At 51.7% G+C, this 20,668-nt stretch overlaps 1 protein-coding gene across 20 annotated transcripts in view; it reads right to left on the bottom strand.

Moving 5' to 3' along the window:
• Positions 1 to 20,668, bottom strand: part of LOC125701229 (dynein light chain roadblock-type 1-like) — a 59,247-nt gene that overhangs the window by 24,625 nt on the left and 13,954 nt on the right. For 3 of the 20 annotated variants that reach the window (XM_048962927.1, XM_048962929.1, XM_048962925.1), the window contains exons 2-4: positions 15,770 to 15,845; positions 15,083 to 15,250; positions 12,126 to 12,652 (exon numbers count right to left, since the gene is read on the bottom strand). The exons of 2 other annotated variants lie outside the window; for them this stretch is intronic. In XM_048962927.1, coding sequence (XP_048818884.1) covers positions 12,609 to 12,652; positions 15,083 to 15,250; positions 15,770 to 15,845 — 288 coding nt within the window. In that variant the 3' untranslated portion in view covers positions 12,126 to 12,608. Of the gene's footprint in view, positions 1 to 1,134; positions 1,303 to 1,821; positions 1,898 to 4,243; positions 4,338 to 4,634; positions 4,685 to 7,942; positions 8,674 to 12,125; positions 12,653 to 15,082; positions 15,251 to 15,769; positions 15,846 to 18,187; positions 18,222 to 20,668 lie in introns of those variants that run through there. 15 more of the 20 variants (XM_048962928.1, XR_007380175.1, XR_007380176.1 and 12 more) reach the window with 15 other exon arrangements.

Genomic DNA, 20,668 nt, shown 5'->3' with positions numbered 1-20,668 from the left:
GATACTTGGGGTGAAAGGTCACCTCACAGGTGGAGATGTCTAACGCCTTTTCTGCCTCAGTATTTAACAACAGCAACAGATCTTGGTTTGCCCGGACCTCTGAGTTGGAGGACATCACAGAGGAAGCAGTAACTTTCAATTAGCAGACATTACAATTGTAGGGATGAGGCTGTACCAGCTGAACGGCCATGGTCCATGGAGTTTGGCAGGACTTGCTTCTGAGGGAATTAGCAGATGTTACAGCTAAGTGGCTGGAGCAGCTCAGTGGGAAGGGACCGAGGGCACAGGTGGCAGCAGGCTCAGCAAGAGCCAGCAGTGTGCCCTGGCAGCTGAGAGGCAAACGTTTTGGGGTGTATTACACAAAGCACAACCAACAGGTCAAAAGAGGTGATTCTTCCACCATATTTAGCACTGGTGTGGCCTCAGCTTGAACACTGTGTACAGCCCTGGGCTCCACAACATTGCAGGGTTACTGAGGTTCTTGGAAGCATCCTGAGGAGGACACAGAGCAGCAGGAAAACGAGTGCTGTGAGGAGAGCCTGAGGGCACTGGGGTTGCCTGGTCTGAAGAACAGGAGGCTGAGAGGCGGCCTCACCGTGCCCTGCAGCCCCTGAGGAGGGGGAGCAGAGGGAGCAGCTGGGATCTGCTGCTGGGAACCAAGGACAGGACGTGCAGTGATGGTCCAACCTTGTGCCAGTTTCCAATTGAACTATCCCATGTCAATGCATGACACTGGTTCGTAAGTTCAGCACTCAGCTAGGTGAAACTGGTCTCAAAACATTTCCTTCCGACTTTCTGGATTCCATGTTGAAAAACACAAAGCATGAGAGGCTGCAACACGCTGTCAAATGCTAATTAACCATTTCTACTCCGAGAAAATTAAACGAGGAAAGTGATTTCGCACACTGCGGCATGAAAAAGCAAGCTAAGGTCAGTGATAAAATTTCCAACTGAAGAAAGCAATGAAGGGCAAAGCCTTTGGAAAAGAACAGAGTGGGTAACATGAATAAAAGCAGCATGCAGAACTCATTTCTCAGGCTCACAGCATCTCTACCGCAGAGAAGCCAACAGGCGACTCTGGCAGACGTCACGAGAGAAGTATCTGCTGGGTGCTGTCAGCCTGCTTCCTCTTACCTGGAGCAATCATGATTTCATTTTTCTTGGAGCTGATCCGCAGGAAGGTGAGGTCATTTTGGGGATCGATGTCGCGCACGATGCTCCTTGCCCTCACGATGAAGTGCTGCAGTAGGCCAGCATACTGAAGGGTTGTGGTGTTGTCCATAGTGCTTATGATAGGAATACCTGCAAGAAGCCACCACGGGGACAGCAAGGGTCAGTAACACAGCTTTTGAACCAACTCCCTCCAGGTATCACCGTATCCAACTGCAGTGGCCAGTGAACCTGAGTATGGGTTAGAGAGCTAAAACAGGGGGGTGGGAGCAGGAGTGCTCTTTTGAAAGCTTAAAAGAAGAGCATGAACAGAAATAAGACAGAGAGGTTAAGTTCTGCAACCACAGATGAAGGTGAGAATAACTGCTTCCCTCTACTAACATCAGTGGTTTCCTTTTGCTTTGCCAGTTACTCATCTGAGATGTATAAACAGATAAATAAAAACAAAAATAAGTGTTTTAGGGGGAGAGTGGAAACATCTGCCATGTTTTCTAAGGATTATTTCTAGAAAACATTTGGCTTAAACTGACACACAATTTTAACAGCTGAGCTTAAGTACAGGAAAATCTCTGCTGAGAGAGACATCAACTGCAACTCCTTAAAAAGCACGAGTGGTGTAAGTTATGATCTGAGAAAACAGACTGACAGTACCTCCAGAATTAACAACAATGATTCCTTGCACTCCTTTCTGGCTCTGAATTCGCTTCAGCATTTCTTCTACCTCAGCCTGCAAAAAACAGCGCAAATCAAAAGATCACAGGTGCTGGTTGCCTTCAACTAAAGCCTCACAACAATGTGCCTGACAGTAAAGATGCACAAAGATGACACACAGACACGGCCTGTACCTTTCCAAAAAGCACTGTGTGCTTTAGTACTGTTTTCTCTGCCTGGTCTTTTTAGTTGGTTTCCACTCATTTTGGATATCAGGGGGAAGTTCTTTCCAGAGAGAGTGGTGAGGTGCTGGAGCAGCTGCCCAGAGAGGCTGCGGATGCCCCATCTCTGCAGGTGTTCAAAACCACATTGGATGGAGCCCTGGGCAGCCTGGTCTGGTGCCAGATCTGGAGGTTGGCGGTGCTGCCTGTGGCAGGGGGTTGGAACTTGATGATCCTTAGGCTTTTTTCCAACCCAAGCCATCCTATGATCTGTCTGAGTAATCTTCAGTCGTTTGTGATTACAATCTTGTGCAAACTTGGAACTCTCTTTTAATTTTACCCTCTCCTCCTCCCAACCCTCCTGCAGCCCCATGAATGAGCTCCTTACTGCTGGCTCACACAGGGAAGACTTCTTAGACTGCTACAGTATAGGCACAGAGCAAAATTTGTGTACCTACAAATGGAATTCATGAGCAAAACAGAATAATGCACGCTCTACATGCAAAACTATCCTCCCTTTTCTCAAACCAGCGCTAAGAGGAATTAAAAACATAAAAAGCAAAAGGAAGAAGTGATCCGTGCTCTTTATTTAGAATTACTGTTGGTGTAGGGATCACTACTTTGGAAAAACAACTCCCCCAGAGATAAAAGAAAAAAAGATGACTGAAGGCCCAAGCATCAGTTTTTATGTTTTTGATTCCCTGTAAAGGAAACACAGGCGTGCTGCACATTTCAGATCCTGCAAGACCTGGCACAGAACAAAAGAATCAGCTAAAGTCATGGGAAAGGCCAGAGCTACAGGGGGCACCTGGCAACGGGGCTGCATTTGTCAGGCACCGTGAGTAACCCCCTGCCCACCTCCCCAGCTGGGAGAGGTGATTTGTGTCAGCAAAAAAAAAGCATTAGTTCAGCCTAAGAACTGCCAGCAAACCTTCCACGGGGCTTTGGGAGCTTTCGGAGTAATGCAGACTGCTGCTATGATCACACAGCACCACCTGAGCTTGTTTTGACAAAGCAGAATTATTATCCTACACAGAAAACACAAACAACCAAAAAACAAACTTTAATTGCTTTGGCGGAGGCCTTGATTTCTTCTGAATGCTGGACTGCTTCCACTTGGGAGACAAGGAAAGAGAAAAAAAGCCCAGATAACTACAGGGTGTGAAAATGCTGAGTGATAAACAGCGGCTCTGTTCAGATGGAACTCTCTGTTCCATCTGAAAAAACGTCCTGTCTTCTTCATAAATGCATCTGAGCCCAAAGTCATCAAATACCTAAACAGACCTCAACAAATCTGCTTGGGTGCCAAGAAGCATCCAGACAGAACCACGCTGATTTTGAATCTCCTCTACCAACCAGCAGTTAACCCAACTCAGAGGAGGGGGAGCAGCTCTGGCAGCTCACAGCTGTTTGTTCAGGGATGTCTTCCGGAGCTGCACACAGAGGAGACTCCTCCCCAACACCTCACTCAGCCCCTGCCATCCACCGGGCAACAAAAACATCACCCAGAAAAACATCACGTACTGAATCTGAGCAGCAAACAAAACCTTAATCCCAACATAAGGCTGGGTGATGCAAGAGATAGCATCTGGGAAAGAGATGCGCTCTGTAAAAGGAAATCAGAATCTCCTCCTGTCAGACTCTTACATAAACTAATGGACATACAAGCCGCATATCAGCACGGCAGTTTTGCTTAGAAAACGTGAGCCACAGTCCCACAGCACTGCATGATCCCAACGAGCTGCTGCACTTCTTCACAAAAAGCTTCCATCCGCATTCCTTTATTTCCACACAGACTGAGCCCTAAGGCCACAATCACCCGCCGCAATCTGGACAGGAAGCATCCTGCCACGAATGTACAATTAGAAAAAAAAAAAGGATGTTCCGGGTTCCACAGAACATCAGCCTGAAGAAGCCGGTAATTAACACGGCCTTCCCTCCGGCTGTCTCGACCCGCAGCTCGGATACACAGACAGCCGAGAATCCCCGGCGTTCAGACACCGCAGCGGTGCAGGGCAGCGCCGCGGCCTTCCCCCGCACGGCTTCGGACGGTGCCGGCCGCCCCAGCGCCCCGCGGCTCCCAGCAGCTCCCTAGCGATCCCGGCGCCGCAGTTCCCGCCCCAGCAGCCCCGGCCCGCGCTCAGCACCGAAGCCGCGCAGCACGGCCTGAGGAGCGGCCCCGGCCCGACCGCATCACTCACCATCGCGACCCGCCGCTTCAGCGCCCAGTAACGGCCAGTAACGGCCCGCGCGCACGCGCCGCCGGCTCCACCGATCAGAGGGCGGGGCGCGCTGCTAAACCCGGAAGCACTCGTTCTGAGAGGGGTCTAGCGCGTCGCCGCGGTAACGGTCGGGCCCGGCGGCCGGCCGAGAATCCCCGGCGTTCAGACTCCGCAGCGGTGCAGGGCAGCGCCGCGGCCTTTCCCCGCACGGCTTCGGGCGGTGCCGGCCGCCCCAGCGCCCCGCGGCTCCCAGCAGCTCCCTAGCGATCCCGGCGCCGCAGTTCCCGCCCCAGCAGGCCCGGCCCGCGCTCAGCACCGAAGCCGCGCAGCACGGCCTGAGGAGCGGCCCCGGCCCGACCGCATCACTCACCATCGCGACCCGCCGCCTCAGCGCCCAGTAACGGCCAGTAATGCCCCGCGCGCACGCGCCGCCGGCTCCACCAATCAGAGGGCGGGGCGCGCTGCTAAACCCGGAAGCACGCGTTCTGAGAGGGGTCTAGCGCGTCGCCGCGGTAACGGTCGGGCCCGGCTTGCCGTACTTCAATCTCATACTAGACCGGCCGTGGCCCTGAAGAGACGCAGCCTCAAGGAACACATGTACAAAGAGACGGCAGCCGGTTACTGGAGCACGTGGGAGCAGGGAGCTGTGCAGGCACGAGAGCCAGGCAGGAACTCCTTCCTTTTTTCTTGCAGCCTGTTCCCAAACAACCTTCTGAAGACAAGGGGCATCAGACAGCTCCAAGAGCACAACAAACCCAGCAGGTGACACAAACAGACGATGCATGGAATGCTGCTGTGGGAGTGCCAGGGCTGCTGATCCTACCGTCAGCAGCACCTCCACCCTGCTGGTTCAGTGGATACTTCATGCTTTTTGTGCAAAGACAATGTTAAATAATCAACAAAATACATGCAGGCTGTATTTTGTATTATTGCTGGCTATTGGTCAGGAGCTTTTCTTTAAAAACAAAAACAAAATAAAAAATAATCAGCATTTGTGGTCTGTATACCTCACTGGCATTTGTCGTCGGCATCTGTTCACCTTCTATCATCCATTCAGCATTTTCGTAAGTGCTGTTAGTCAGCCCCACATCAGCTCACGTCACACAATGCCCTTGGCAAGTAACACAGGCAGATAGAGACAGCCAGGCACCAAAAAGCAGCAGCAAACCTCATGTCAGGGCTCTCAGCTCTTGCAGCACCATTACATGAACCCTCCTATCACGGTGTGCAGACGAGCCAACCCACTGAACAGCCCCAGCTCCAGGCCAAATATGAAGCATAACAGTTATGACAAGCGCAGGACGGCACGTGGGACACTGTCCATTAGTGGTCTTCTCACTGGTATAAGCGTGGCCAGCTCACACTTGGTGAGTCACAGAATCACTGAATGGTTTGGGCTGGAAGGGACCTCAAAGATCACCTATTTCCAGCCCCTTTGCCGTGGGCAGGGCTGCCAACCACTCCATCAGGTTGCCCAGGGCCCCATCCATGGCCGTGGGCACCTCCAGGAACAGGGCAACCCCAGCTCTGGGCAGCAATGCCAGTGCTGTATCGCCCTCTCAGAGAAAAACTCTTCCCTGACATCTAATCTGAATCTTCCCTCTAGTTTAAACTGCTCCTCCTTGTCCTCTCATCATCTACCCGTGTAAAAAGTTCATTTTCCTCCTGTTTATAACCTCCCTTTAAATTGTGCAAGCCTGCAATGAGGTCTCCCTGCAGCCTTCCCTCCTCCAGGTGGAACACTCCCAGCTCCCTAGCCTGTCTCCATAGCAGAGGTGCTCCAGCCCTCTGAGCACCTTTGTGTCCTCCTCCGGACCCGCTGCTGCAGCTCCGTGCCCTTCCTGTGCCAGCAGCCTCACGGCTGGATGCAGTACGGAGGTGGGGTCTCACAGGGACAGAGCGGAGATGGACAATCCCCTTTCTCACCCCGCTGCCACCTGGTGAAGGCTGCTCTTCAGTTCTATGCGCCGCTCTCCCTGCTTGCTGCCTTTCCTGTACCAGAAGTACGCTGCCAGAAGTGAAGGCAAACTCCCAGAAAACCGCACCTGGGATGGGAGCATTCAGCCCAAAGATGCTCTCCTCATAGGAAGCACCGCAGGGTCAGCAGGCGGCCGCACATGGGCTGCAGCCAGGACACCCCGTTCCTGTGACACAGACCACAGCTTCATTCTGGGAACTGTTCTGGACTCCTACCACGCATCTGACTAAGCAGAATGCAGCTCCCTCAGCATCCACGGGCAGGTTTGTACATGGCAGCTGAGGGGCTCCGTCAGACCTCACCTCCAACCCAAAGACACTGCCACAGACACAGCAGGGAGCACAACCCCCAGCAGGCACCCCCAGGGGTGTGTATCAGGCACTGGGAGCGCCCCGTGCCTCAGCTCTGTACTCGAGTCCTCAACAAGAACTCACAGAAATCCAGAAAATGTATTCAGAATGGACCCAAGACAAAGCAGACGAGCATGCAGAAGAAACTCAATGGAAAAACAAGTCTCAACACTACAAGAATGGGGAAAACGGGCACAAAGAACAGCAGAGCCTCAGCTCAGGGCAGTGGGCCAAGGCCTCACCAAGCCACGTGCTGTGACACCGGAGCCTGGGCGGCTCTTGTAAACAGCCACACTCTGACTCTGCCTTTTCTGCTCCTTTGGAGCCGTTCCACTTCTCTACAGCTTTGCGGCCTCACAAACAGAGCCGTTCTGAGGGTGCAGTGGCACTGGAAATATTTTCCATCGGCTCTCTCCAACGGCACTGTAAACAATTGCTTCCTGCTCCCGTTGTGCAATGAGCTGAAGATGAAAACAAGCCATGTTTACTTTCTCCAGCGATCCCAGCCCTGACCCAAAGCGGCCTCCTCGTCCTCCTCCTCCCGCTGAGCTCTGCAGATCAGCTGGGAGCCAAAGGGCAGAGGATGGCGCAGACACCCGCGGCTCTCACAGCACCCAACTCCCTCTCCCCCTTTTCCCTCCTGGTCTATTTTAATCCTGCTCTCCTTCAGTCACTCGGAGCCTCGAGTTTTGTTTTCCTCCAGTCTGAGCAATGCACAAAAGCAAAGCAGACTCCTCCCGCTCCATTCCTACCAGCTCAGCAGCAGGCAGTTACGAAGGGTGTCATTTAGGATGCTGCTGCTTATAATAAAAAGCTTCTGAGAAGGGCTGCGGGTCGCTGGGCTCAGCCGCCCGGCCGGCAAAGGTCAGAAGCAGCAGCAGCTCCAGCAGCCCGCACTGCCGGGCCCGGCACAGCGCTGCGCCCCGTGCGGGAACCGCCGCCTCATCGGACATTTCCCACCGCCTCCATTCAGCAAAACGCCGCTTTCCAGGCGAGCGCGGAACCCGCCGGGCCTCGGCAGCGCGGCACGGCGCCCTCGGCGAGCCGGGCGGGGGCACCGGGGCGATTTGCGAAGAGGCGACCGCCCTCCGGCAGCCCAAAGGACCGCGGCGTGAGCGGCTCGGCCCGCCGGCCCGCCCCGCACGACACGCAGCGGGCCGAGCGCGGATCCGGGCGGCACAACGATGGGAAACGAGGGCAGCGCGGTGCGCTCTGCGGGTTGCGCTCAGCGCCGCGTGGAGAAGGCACAGCCCGGCCGGAGGGCACAGCCCGCCCCGCGGCACCGCACGGCCCCGGCCTCGCCTCACCCTCCGAGCGCCGCGCCCCCTCCCCGCCCGCTCGCTCGCTCACCGAAGGTGCGGCGCTGCTTGAAGGGCCGGTCCGAAGGCATGGCGGCGGCCGGGCCGGAGCGCAGTGCCGGCGGCGGCTCCGTATGGCGCGGCTGCGCGGGCTGCGGCGGAGCGGGCGGTGACGTCACCGCGGCAGGCGGGGCGGCGGAGGGCCGTGACGTCACCGTGACGTGCCTGCGGAGGGGCGGGGCCGCCTGTCCCGCTCTGATTACCTCAGAGTAATTAATGCTCATCTGAGCTGAATCTCCCCTCTTGTAGTTAAAGCCACCCCCCGTCCCACCACTCTGTGCCCATGGGTGAAGCCCCCACCCGCTCTGCTTCTTGCCCCTCGCACCCTGGAGCGGCCCATCCTGCTGTCTCACCCCGCTGCGCATGCTGCCTGCGTGCCTTGAAGACCAAATCACACCTACAAATAGAGCGGGCTATTTCTAGAGCTGTGAATGAATCAAACCCAGCAGCAAACAGCGACAACGTTTTGCACAGAGCCACACTTAACGTCCCCGTGAAGGCATGCTGCAATGAAAGCTGTGTTATGAAACAACGCCCTGTGGTGTACGACAGGCTGTGGAAACAGGCACACATGGAACACATCCCTGCTTCAAAGAGACATACAGGCTTCCGTGCATCTTTTAAAAATGCTCTGATTATCAAAAGGGTCCTTTTCATCAAAAAATGCAGAAGTGAAAGTTGCAGTACTGAGATAAAGCAAGTGGACTGACATTACAGACTGCAGGCTGACATGAAGAATTTGTTACTGTTATTAACCTGCTAAGCACTGACCATTTTTGATGAGGAACAGATGGACAGACCGACCCGGCGGGATCAAACCAGCCGCAGCAAGCCGTCCTGCAGCAACACAGGACCAACAGGCAGCTTTATACATGCTAGCATTCCTGCAGGGTGAGCCCCACTGGTGATAAGCACTCTGCACGTTTGTGACTCTACGGAAGCTCCCTGAGGAATGCTGTGGTGCTGCTGAAGTATATTTCTGCTGACACAGACCGTGATGATGCTCAGACTTCGGCAGCGATGGTTCTGTCAGAGCTCAGCGCCCCGCAGCCCCGCACACACAGCTCTGCTCAGGGCTAACTAACGGGCAGCCTGCCCTGCTGGAGGCCTTGCCTTCATTCCCTTCAGCTGTGCCTAGCAAAAGCTTTAATAAAGACAAGGTAAACAGATGTCCTGTATGTGAAAGAAGTGCTGCTCAATCACAGCGTATCTCAGGCAGACAAATAGCTGCTGAAAGATCCATATGTCCATAGCAGGCGAAAGACGTGTCTGAAGATCCACAGGTGTTTCCACTAGTCTGTCTTTTGCGATCTTTTGGGTGTTATCACCTCCATTCCTCTGCCAAGGCCTTATCTCAGTAGGAGGCTGGGCCTCAAGTGCTGCTGCTTGCAGCGCAGAGCCGTAACTCAAACCCCTTTCATCAGCTTGTTAACGCACCAGGGTTTGTTTGCTCAGTCTTTGCAGCAGTGCTTCCTCTGCCTTCAGAGGGATCCGTTTCCCAAAGACAGCAAGTCAGGCCGTTCTGCAGTTGTAACACAGAACAGCTCAAAGCCACAGAGCGCAAGTGTTTTCCAAGCCAGTCTTTGAGTCAGTGTTCTCTGTTTCCAGGCTACAAAAAAGAGCCTAGAAGCATAATGCATATTCTTCTGTCTTCTTCAATTTGCTGTTGTCAATAGTTTTACCTGAATGTCAGTAATTCCCATGACTGACTAGGCCCAGGCGCAGCAAACACAGGTAAGCAGCAAAACATCACCCAGACTCTTTCCTGGCCTTCACTTTTCTACAGCCAACCTCACTGAAGACCTCCCTGACACCTATGCAGAGCAATTCCTTCCTGTCAGATCTCTGGGACTCTTCTGATGCTCCAGATCCAAGAAGCTTTATCTCCATAATACGTATGTTATGTGTATATATACATATGTATGTACATGTATATGTAATACTTTAAAAGAGAGTATTGTTCTTCACCTTGATCCACCCTACTTGAAAAATAAAAATGAAACAACTTTGATTCACCTGGTGTAAAATTGGCAATAGCGTAACATAAACAAGGCCCTGCCCTCCCCAGCTGGATGTGGCACCCCAAAATCAGCTTCAAGACCCTTTTATTCAAGTTCCTCAATACATTCAAAGTCAGATAGGGAACAGCACCTTGGAATACACACACACACACATATAATCAATTTCACTGGAAGTTTATGCTCTCATTTACGGCCTCAATGCAATGCAGAAAGCATGCATGATCTTCGTTGTTCAACTGGCTGCCTACAGGCTCTTAGGGGAAAACAAACATCCCTCTGTCCTAAAGGCAGACAGGATACAGATAGGATGGCAGGATAGTTACCTTAAGGAAGAGTCAAATAGAATGCTGGGCACCAAAAACTCTTCAGCACTAGGAGTAGCAGTCGCACCTCCCAGGGAAAGCGAAAACACACCAGCAGGTCACAGCCTGCAGGGAAACGTTTCTCCGGCCACAAACAATAAAAAATAAAGGAAACAACTGAAGACATGTTTTTCTTCTGCCTTGCCTCATTATTCAGATATTATCCAGAGCTTCCAGCTTGCTGGAAGTAATTTTCTGGAGACAATATTTAATTAAATTGTAACAGATGGCATGTTTCGTATAAGCTGCTGGGTATCAAATCAAAATTAAATACTAAAAGTCAGCGTATGCGTGCTATGTGAGTTAGACTTCTAACCTAGGAGATGGATGTTTACATTAATCATTGCTTGGCACAGAACCTGACTGCAGGGAGGCACCAGTTTGGTGTGGTCAGACATCTGATGGGAGAAACAGTTCACGAACTGAGCAGCAGCCAACCCTGAGTCACAGTGATGACAGCCGAGGTGCTCAAAATATGAACAAGTTCTTAAAATACCAAAGAATATGGACAGGCAGGTGCTGCAGGACTGACCATAGGAGCGATTTCAAGTTAGGATTTCTGTTCTCTTCTGAAAACATTTCTGGCTTTTACGGTCAAAAACACCATCTAAAAAAATAGAAACGGTCTGTAAATTAATGCCCTGAACATCCAGGTGACCTTTGCTGCTTAGTCACCACATACACACCACAGAACTTTCTGCTCTGAAATGCAGAAAAGCGTCCAAACCATCACCAACGTTTTTACTAACAGACTCCAAAACTTTACTGCAGCCAATTGCCCGGTTGATCCCATAACCTGCTGAGATCACACAGATTCTAATTCTGTTCCCAGGTGTAAAACCAGGCACTAACCAGGCATCACCCCGTGTTCCCAGCACCGCCTGTAGCTTCCAGAAGGCAGATCTGAACACAGGCTGGGCACTTCTGCTAACACGGATTTGTCAGGCAGGAGCAATCCCTCGCCAGCACAAGCAGCAGCATCCCCCAGTAAGGCTGCAGTTACTGAATCAAGGGAAATCCTTTCGTGCTGATAGAACTGCCATCACATAACTTCTAGGTCAGAGGGGTGAAAAGGAGGGAGCCCAGCAGGCAAGATGGAACAGCTCACTGCACAGCCCTCCCATCCCATGGGACAGAGCAGCCTGGGGAGGAACAGGGCTCTCGGAGCGCTGCACGCTGCTGATGCCGCTCCCAGTACTGAGCTGAGCACACAAAGGAAATGCAGCACAAGACAATATGCACCATTTTTTAACGTGGGCTGTGGCATTCTGCAGAGCGCAAGGACATTTCAGTACAAGGCAGAGCTGTGTCTGCCACATGGGACAAACTGGTGACACAAACACCGGGCACAAACCCTTCAACTCTGCATGCAGTTACAAGACCTTTTCAAGGCTACAGAAAAACATTTCCTTTATTATTTCGGAGGAACCAGGTAACATTTTTATCTTTAATAACATGCACGGAAAAATGACGAGAGCAAGGATCAGATGAAAGCAGCTCCTGAACTGCGACAGCTGAGAGCTCCAACAGAGCCTCGATGTCTGCATTCAGGCACAGCACCTCTGTTGCTGCCTGAGACAACAAAGAGACGTGGTGGAAAGACACTCCAACCTCTCAGGCAATTATAAGCATGTAGCACATGTATTTTCAGTGGATCACTGTTCAGAGAAAGCAGCAGAGAGGTAAAACGCCCTACAAAGGTTCTACTTTTTGAAGGAAAAAAAACAAAAAACAATTGTGACAATAATTGAATTCCTTACAAGACAAGGAAAAACAAGACAAAAGCCATCACTGATGACACTTTTTAAATTTAATATGACCAGACTTTTTCAAGTAACATAAAATAAGAGAGAACAACAGGACAGGAAGGTTTCATATTTAGTCATTCAAAAGTAACAGTGTAAGAGCTCAACTCTAATAATGGCGACAGGATCATGGAAATGTACAGAGAATAATCTTGTAGAATGTTACTAGGGTTTTCTGTGTTATGTTGTCAACTATTAAAAGCATCTGTTGCATTTTTATTTTACTTTTTTTCACTGCCAAGGTCACCAGGTTCTAATTCACCATTTCCTTCTCAAAATGACGAGTGATCCCAAAAGAAGCCATTTTTCTATGTGTCAAAAGCATACAGACAACAAGAACACCTGCTTTGGTTCCTCCAAAACATCGCAGAAGTGGCACAACAGAGTTAATACCAGAGCTCTACACTTTAGCATTAAATTAAAAAAAAGAAAGTAGGGCAAAGGGAAAAAAGCAGATCCAGTGAGTGGAATCATTCGTTTGTATTCTGGATGGCAATCAAGAAGTAGTCTTTTTCTGGAAGGGAAAAGAAAAAAAAACAAATTATTCTCTCATTGTTGATATTGATTCACAAAGAAAAGCATCCCTGTTGCTAAATACAGGAACTTCCAGCTTTGTCTCTTTCTCGTATCTCACTGATACGCTGTCCTGACATTCATCCCCAGTGATCAGAACAGGTTTGACGTGTTGGATCACTTATCTGAGTCTCGTGGTGGAAAAGTCTCACATGCTCAAGAGCCAAATTTAACACCGTTCATCCCTAATAAACGAGAATAACTGACACGTGCAATGACTTAAGCAAACTAGGCAGCGCAAGACAGCGATTTCCCATATCTCACAGCCAGGCTGCTGGACCAAAGGGGCTCCAGCTGCATTTGTTCTGGAGTAATGGTTATTTCTCTTTCCATCTTTCGTATGGAAATGAGAGGATGCACCAGCACAAACCCCAGAGCCTCTCTTCCCCAAGCACTGCTCCGACCAGCTCCTGCACAGCTGCCTGCTGGAGCACCAGCCTCCTTCTTTGCCTCCCCACCAGCAGAATGCCACTACAGTCCACAGGAACAAAGCTGAGTTCTTGCACCATTAATGCAACTCATCCCTGTTTCATAGCTGGCTGAAATACCGAGGAGTACCTCCAGAAAGAAGGCTGCTGCCACATTCTGTGACCCAGTACAGCTCCATGTTAAAATCCTTTCCTCTGAGCCAGAAGTGGAACGAGTACTCACAGGTACTGAGTGAGCCAGCTAGGACAGAAGCCCTCCTGCACTTCATGTACGAGAGGGAAGGCCCTATGGGAGCTGTGACAGCAGGCAGCCGTCGTGGCCACAGGGATCATGAAGTGGTTGAGTTCAACACTTTTAGTGTAAGGAGGAAAAAAAAAGGCAGAATTGTCACCACAAGCTTTTAAAGAGAGCAAACTTTAAGCTTCTCAGGGAGCAAATTAGCAGTGTTCCCTACAATTCTGCTCTCCAGTATCCAGGGGCCCAGGAGAGCTGGTCACTTCTCAAGAAACGCCTTTCAAAAGCCTGCGAGCAGGCAATGCCACTGTGCCATGTGCCAAGCAAGTGGGGCAGCTGGCCTGGCTGAAGAGGGAACACCTGGAACTGGGGCAAAACAAGAAAGCACACAGCATCTGGAAGCAAGGTCTGGTTTCAGAGGGAGAGTACAGAGCTGCAGTTCGGATCTGCAGGGAGAAAACAAGAAAAGCCAAAGCTGTACTTGAGTTGATGCTGAGCAGTGTGGTGTGAGACAACAAAAAGGCTTTTGCAAGTTTGTCAGCAGCAAGAGGAGGTCAAAGGAAAACAGGGGACTGATACTTGGGGTGAAAGGTCACCTCACAGGTGGAGATGTCTAACGCCTTTTCTGCCTCAGTATTTAACAACAGCAACAGATCTTGGTTTGCCTGGACCTCTGAGTTGGAGGACATCACAGGGGAAGCAGTAACTTTCAATTAGCAGACATTACAATTGTAGGGATGCAGCTGTACCAGCTGAACGGCCATGGTCCATGGAGTTTGGCAGGACTTGCTTCTGAGGGAATTAGCAGATGTTACAGCTAAGAGGCTGGAGCAGCTCAGTGGGAAGGGACCGAGGGCACAGGTGGCAGCAGGCTCAGCAAGAGCCAGCAGTGTGCCCTGGCAGCTGAGAGGCAAACGTTTTGGGGTGTATTACACAAAGCACAACCAACAGGTCAAAAGAGGTGATTCTTCCACCATATTTAGCACTGGTGTGGCCTCAGCTTGAACACTGTGTACAGCCCTGGGCTCCACAACATTGCAGGGTTACTGAGGTTCTTGGAAGCATCCTGAGGAGGACACAGAGCAGCAGGAAAACGAGTGCTGTGAGGAGAGCCTGAGGGCACTGGGGTTGCCTGGTCTGAAGAACAGGAGGCTGAGAGGCGGCCTCACCGTGCCCTGCAGCCCCTGAGGAGGGGGAGCAGAGGGAGCAGCTGGGATCTGCTGCTGGGAACCAAGGACAGGACGTGCAGTGATGGTCCAACCTTGTGCCAGTTTCCAATTGAACTATCCCATGTCAATGCATGACACTGGTTTGTAAGTTCAGCACTCAGCTAGGTGAAACTGGTCTCAAAACATTTCCTTCCGACTTTCTGGATTCCATGTTGAAAAACACAAAGCATGAGAGGCTGCAACACGCTGTCAAATGCTAATTAACCATTTCTACTCCGAGAAAATTAAACGAGGAAAGTGATTTCGCACACTGCGGCATGAAAAAGCAAGCTAAGGTCAGTGATAAAATTTCCAACTGAAGAAAGCAATGAAGGGCAAAGCCTTTGGAAAAGAACAGAGTGGGTAACATGAATAAAAGCAGCATGCAGAACTCATTTCTCAGGCTCACAGCATCTCTACCGCAGAGAAGCCAACAGGCGACTCTGGCAGACCTCACGAGAGAAGTATCTGCTGGGTGCTGTCAGCCTGCTTCCTCTTACCTGGAGCAACCATGATTTCATTTTTCTTGGAGCGGATCCGCAGGAAGGTGAGGTCATTTTGGGGATCGATGTCGCGCACGATGCTCCTTGCCCTCACGATGAAGTGCTGCAGTAGGCCAGCATACTGAAGGGTTGTGGTGTTGTCCATAGTGCTTCTGATAGGAATACCTGCAAGAAGCCACCACGGGGACAGCAAGGGTCAGTAACACAGCTTTTGAACCAACTCCCTCCAGGTATCACCGTATCCAACTGCAGTGGCCAGTGAACCTGAGTATGGGTTAGAGAGCTAAAACAGGGGGGTGGGAGCAGGAGTGCTCTTTTGAAAGCTTAAAAGAAGAGCATGAACAGAAGTAAGACAGAGAGGTTAAGTTCTGCAACCACAGATGAAGGTGAGAATAACCGCTTCCCTCTACTAACATCAGTGGTTTCCTTTTGCTTTGCCAGTTACTCATCTGAGATGTATAAACAGATAAATAAAAACAAAAATAAGTGTTTTAGGGGGAGAGTGGAAACATCTGCCATGTTTTCTAAGGATTATTTCTAGAAAACATTTGGCTTAAACTGACACACAATTTTAACAGCTGAGCTTAAGTACAGGAAAATCTCTGCTGAGAGAGACATCAACTGCAACTCCTTAAAAAGCACGAGTGGTGTAAGTTATGATCTGAGAAAACAGACTGACAGTACCTCCAGAATTAACAACAATGATTCCTTGCACTCCTTTCTGGCTCTGAATTCGCTTCAGCGTTTCTTCTACATCAGCCTGCAAAAAACAGCGCAAATCAAAAGATCACAGGTGCTGGTTGCCTTCAACTAAAGCCTCACAACAATGTGCCTGACAGTAAAGATGCACAAAGATGACACACAGACACGGCCTGTACCTTTCCAAAAAGCACTGTGTGCTTTAGTACTGTTTTCTCTGCCTGGTCTTTTTAGTTGGTTTCCACTCATTTTGGATATCAGGGGGAAGTTCTTTCCAGAGAGAGTGGTGAGGTGCTGGAGCAGCTGCCCAGAGAGGCTGCGGATGCCCCATCTCTGCAGGTGTTCAAAACCACATTGGATGGAGCCCTGGGCAGCCTGGTCTGGTGCCAGATCTGGAGGTTGGCGGTGCTGCCTGTGGCAGGGGGTTGGAACTTGATGATCCTTAGGCTTTTTTCCAACCCAAGCCATCCTATGATCTGTCTGAGTAATCTTCAGTCGTTTGTGATTACAATCTTGTGCAAACTTGGAACTCTCTTTTAATTTTACCCTCTCCTCCCAACCCTCCTGCAGCCCCATGAATGAGCTCCTTACTGCTGGCTCAAACAGGGAAGACTTCTTAGACTGCTACAGTATAGGCACAGAGCAAAATTTGTGTACCTACAAATGGAATTCATGAGCAAAACAGAATAATGCACGCTCTACATGCAAAACTATCCTCCCTTTTCTCAAACCAGCGCTAAGAGGAATTAAAAACATAAAAAGCAAAAGGAAGAAGTGATCCGTGCTCTTTATTTAGAATTACTGTTGGTGTAGGGATCACTACTTTGGAAAATCAACTCCCCCAGAGATAAAAGAAAAAAAGATGACTGAAGGCCCAAGCATCAGTTTTTATGTTTTTGATTCCCTGTAAAGGAAACACAGGCGTGCTGCACATTTCAGATCCTGCAAGACCTGGCACAGAACAAAAGAATCAGCTAAAGTCATGGGAAAGGCCAGAGCTACAGGGGGCACCTGGCAACGGGGCTGCATTTGTCAGGCACCGTGAGTAACCCCCTGCCCACCTCCCCAGCTGGGAGAGGTGATTTGTGTCAGCAAAAAAAAAGCATTAGTTCAGCCTAAGAACTGCCAGCAAACCTTCCACGGGGCTTTGGGAGCTTTCAGAGTAATGCAGACTGCTGCTATGATCACACAGCACCACCTGAGCTTGTTTTGACAAAGCAGAATTATTATCCTACACAGAAAAAACAAACAACCAAAAAACAAACTTTAATTGCTTTGGCGGAGGCCTTGATTTCTTCTGAATGCTGGACTGCTTCCACTTGGGAGACAAGGAAAGAGAAAAAAAGCCCAGATAACTACAGGGTGTGAAAATGCTGAGTGATAAACAGCGGCTCTGTTCAGATGGAACTCTCTGTTCCATCTGAAAAAACGTCCTGTCTTCTTCATAAATGCATCTGAGCCCAAAGTCATCAAATACCTAAACAGACCTCAACAAATCTGCTTGGGTGCCAAGAAGCATCCAGACAGAACCACGCTGATTTTGAATCTCCTCTACCAACCAGCAGTTAACCCAACTCAGAGGAGGGGGAGCAGCTCTGGCAGCTCACAGCTGTTTGTTCAGGGATGTCTTCCGGAGCTGCACACAGAGGAGACTCCTCCCCAACTCCTCACTCAGCCCCTGCCATCCACCGGGCAACAAAAACATCACCCAGAAAAACATCACGTACTGAATCTGAGCAGCAAACAAAACCTTAATCCCAACATAAGGCTGGGTGATGCAAGAGATAGCATCTGGGAAAGAGATGCGCTCTGTAAAAGGAAATCAGAACCTCCTCCTGTCAGACTCTTACATAAACTAATGGACATACAAGCCGCATATCAGCACGGCAGTTTTGCTTAGAAAACGTGAGCCACAGTCCCACAGCACTGCATGTCCCAACGAGCTGCTGCAGTTCTTCACATACAGCTTCCATCCGCATTCCTTTATTTCCACACAGACTGAGCCCTAAGGCCACAATCACCCGCCGCAATCTGGACAGGAAGCATCCTGCCAAGAACGTACAATTAAAAAAAAAAAAAGGATGTTCCGGGTTCCACAGAACATCAGCCTGAAGAAGCCGGTAATTAACACGGCCTTCCCTCCGGCTGTCTCGACCCGCAGCTCGGATACACAGACAGCCGAGAATCCCCGGCGTTCAGACACCGTAGCGGTGCAGGGCAGCGCCGCGGCCTTCCCCCGCACGGCTTCGGGCGGTGCCGGCCGCCCCAGCGCCCCGCGGCTCCCAGCAGCTCCCTAGCGATCCCGGCGCCGCAGTTCCCGCCCCAGCAGGCCCGGCCTGCGCTCAGCACCGAAGCCGCGCAGCACGGCCTGAGGAGCGGCCCCGGCCCGACCGCATCACTCACCATCGCGACCCGCCGCCTCAGCGCCCAGTAACGGCCAGTAATGCCCCGCGCGCACGCGCCGCCGGCTCCACCAATCAGAGGGCGGGGCGCGCTGCTAAACCCGGAAGCACTCGTTCTGAGAGGGGTCTAGCGCGTCGCCGCGGTAACGGTCGGGCCCGGCTAGCCGTACTTCAATCTCATACTAGACCGGCCGTGGCCCTGAAGAGACGCAGCCTCAAGGAACACATGTACAAAGAGACGGCAGCCGGTTACTGGAGCACGTGGGAGCAGGGAGCTGTGCAGGCACGAGAGCCAGGCAGGAGCTCCTTCCTTTTTTCTTGCAGCCTGTTCCCAAACAACCTTCTGAAGACAAGGGGCATCAGACAGCTCCAAGAGCACAACAAACCCAGCAGGTGACACAAACAGACGACGCATGGAATGCTGCTGTGGGAGTGCCAGGGCTGCTGATCCTACCGTCAGCAGCACCTCCACCCTGCTGGTTCAGTGGATACTTCATGCTTTTTGTGCAAAGACAATGTTAAATAATCAACAAAATACATGCAGGCTGTATTTTGTATTATTGCTGGCTATTGGTCAGGAGCTTTTCTTTAAAAACAAAAACAAAATAAAAAATAATCAGCATTTGTGGTCTGTATACCTCACTGGCATTTGTCGTCGGCATCTGTTCACCTTCTATCATCCATTCAGCATTTTCGTAAGTGCTGTTAGTCAGCCCCACATCAGCTCACGTCACACAATGCCCTTGGCAAGTAACACAGGCAGATAGAGACAGCCAGGCACCAAAAAGCAGCAGCAAACCTCATGTCAGGGCTCTCAGCTCTTGCAGCACCATTACATGAACCCTCCTATCACGGTGTGCAGACGAGCCAACCCACTGAACAGCCCCAGCTCCAGGCCAAATATGAAGCATAACAGTTATGACAAGCGCAGGACGGCACGTGGGACACTCTGTCCATTAGTGGTCTTCCCACTGGTATAAGCGTGGCCAGCTCACACTTGGTGAGTCACAGAATCACTGAATGGTTTGGGCTGGAAGGGACCTCAAAGATCACCTATTTCCAGCCCCTTTGCCGTGGGCAGGGCTGCCAACCACTCCATCAGGTTGCCCAGGGCCCCATCCATGGCCGTGGGCACCTCCAGGAACAGGGCAACCCCAGCTCTGGGCAGCAATGCCAGTGCTGTATCGCCCTCTCAGAGAAAAACTCTTCCCTGACATCTAATCTGAATCTTCCCTCTAGTTTAAACTGCTCCTCCTTGTCCTCTCATCATCTACCCGTGTAAAAAGTTCATTTTCCTCCTGTTTATAACCTCCCTTTAAATTGTGCAAGCCTGCAATGAGGTCTCCCTGCAGCCTTCCCTCCTCCAGGTGGAACACTCCCAGCTCCCTAGCCTGTCTCCATAGCAGAGGTGCTCCAGCCCTCTGAGCACCTTTGTGTCCTCCTCTGGACCCGCTGCTGCAGCTCCGTGCCCTTCCTGTGCCAGCAGCCTCACGGCTGGATGCAGTACGGAGGTGGGGTCTCACAGGGACAGAGCGGAGATGGACAATCCCCTTTCTCACCCCGCTGCCACCTGGTGAAGGCTGCTCTTCAGTTCTATGCGCCGCTCTCCCTGCTTGCTGCCTTTCCTGTACCAGAAGTACGCTGCCAGAAGTGAAGGCAAACTCCCAGAAAACCGCACCTGGGATGGGAGCATTCAGCCCAAAGATGCTCTCCTCATAGGAAGCACCGCAGGGTCAGCAGGCGGCCGCACATGGGCTGCAGCCAGGACACCCCGTTCCTGTGACACAGACCACAGCTTCATTCTGGGAACTGTTCTGGACTCCTACCACGCATCTGACTAAGCAGAATGCAGCTCCCTCAGCATCCACGGGCAGGTTTGTACATGGCAGCTGAGGGGCTCCGTCAGACCTCACCTCCAACCCAAAGACACTGCCACAGACACAGCAGGGAGCACAACCCCCAGCAGGCACCCATGTTTACTTTCTCCAGCAGGCGGTTACGAAGGGTGTCATTTAGGATGCTGCTGCTTATAATAAAAAGCTTCTGAGAAGGGCTGCGGGTCGCTGGGCTCAGCCGCCCGGCCGGCAAAGGTCAGAAGCAGCAGCAGCTCCAGCAGCCCGCACTGCCGGGCCCGGCACAGCGCTGCGCCCCGTGCGGGAACCGCCGCCTCATCGGACATTTCCCACCGCCTCCATTCAGCAAAACGCCGCTTCCCAGGCGAGCGCGGAACCCGCCGGGCCTCGGCAGCGCGGCACGGCGCCCTCGGCGAGCCGGCGGGGGCACCGGGGCGATTTGCGAAGAGGCGACCGCCCTCCGGCAGCCCGAAGGACCGCGGCGTGAGCGGCTCGGCCCGCCGGCCCGCCCCGCACGACACGCAGCGGGCCGAGCGCGGATCCGGGCGGCACAACGATGGGAAACGAGGGCAGCGCGGTGCGCTCTGCGGGTTGCGCTCAGCGCCGCGAGGAGAAGGAGCCGGAGGGCA

The sequence above is a fragment of the Lagopus muta genome, chromosome 16 (assembly GCF_023343835.1).
Source record: "Lagopus muta isolate bLagMut1 chromosome 16, bLagMut1 primary, whole genome shotgun sequence".
Lineage (NCBI taxonomy): Eukaryota > Metazoa > Chordata > Aves > Galliformes > Phasianidae > Lagopus > Lagopus muta.
Note: the sequence above shows the minus strand (reverse complement) of the source record. Positions and strands in the feature narration are given on the sequence as shown.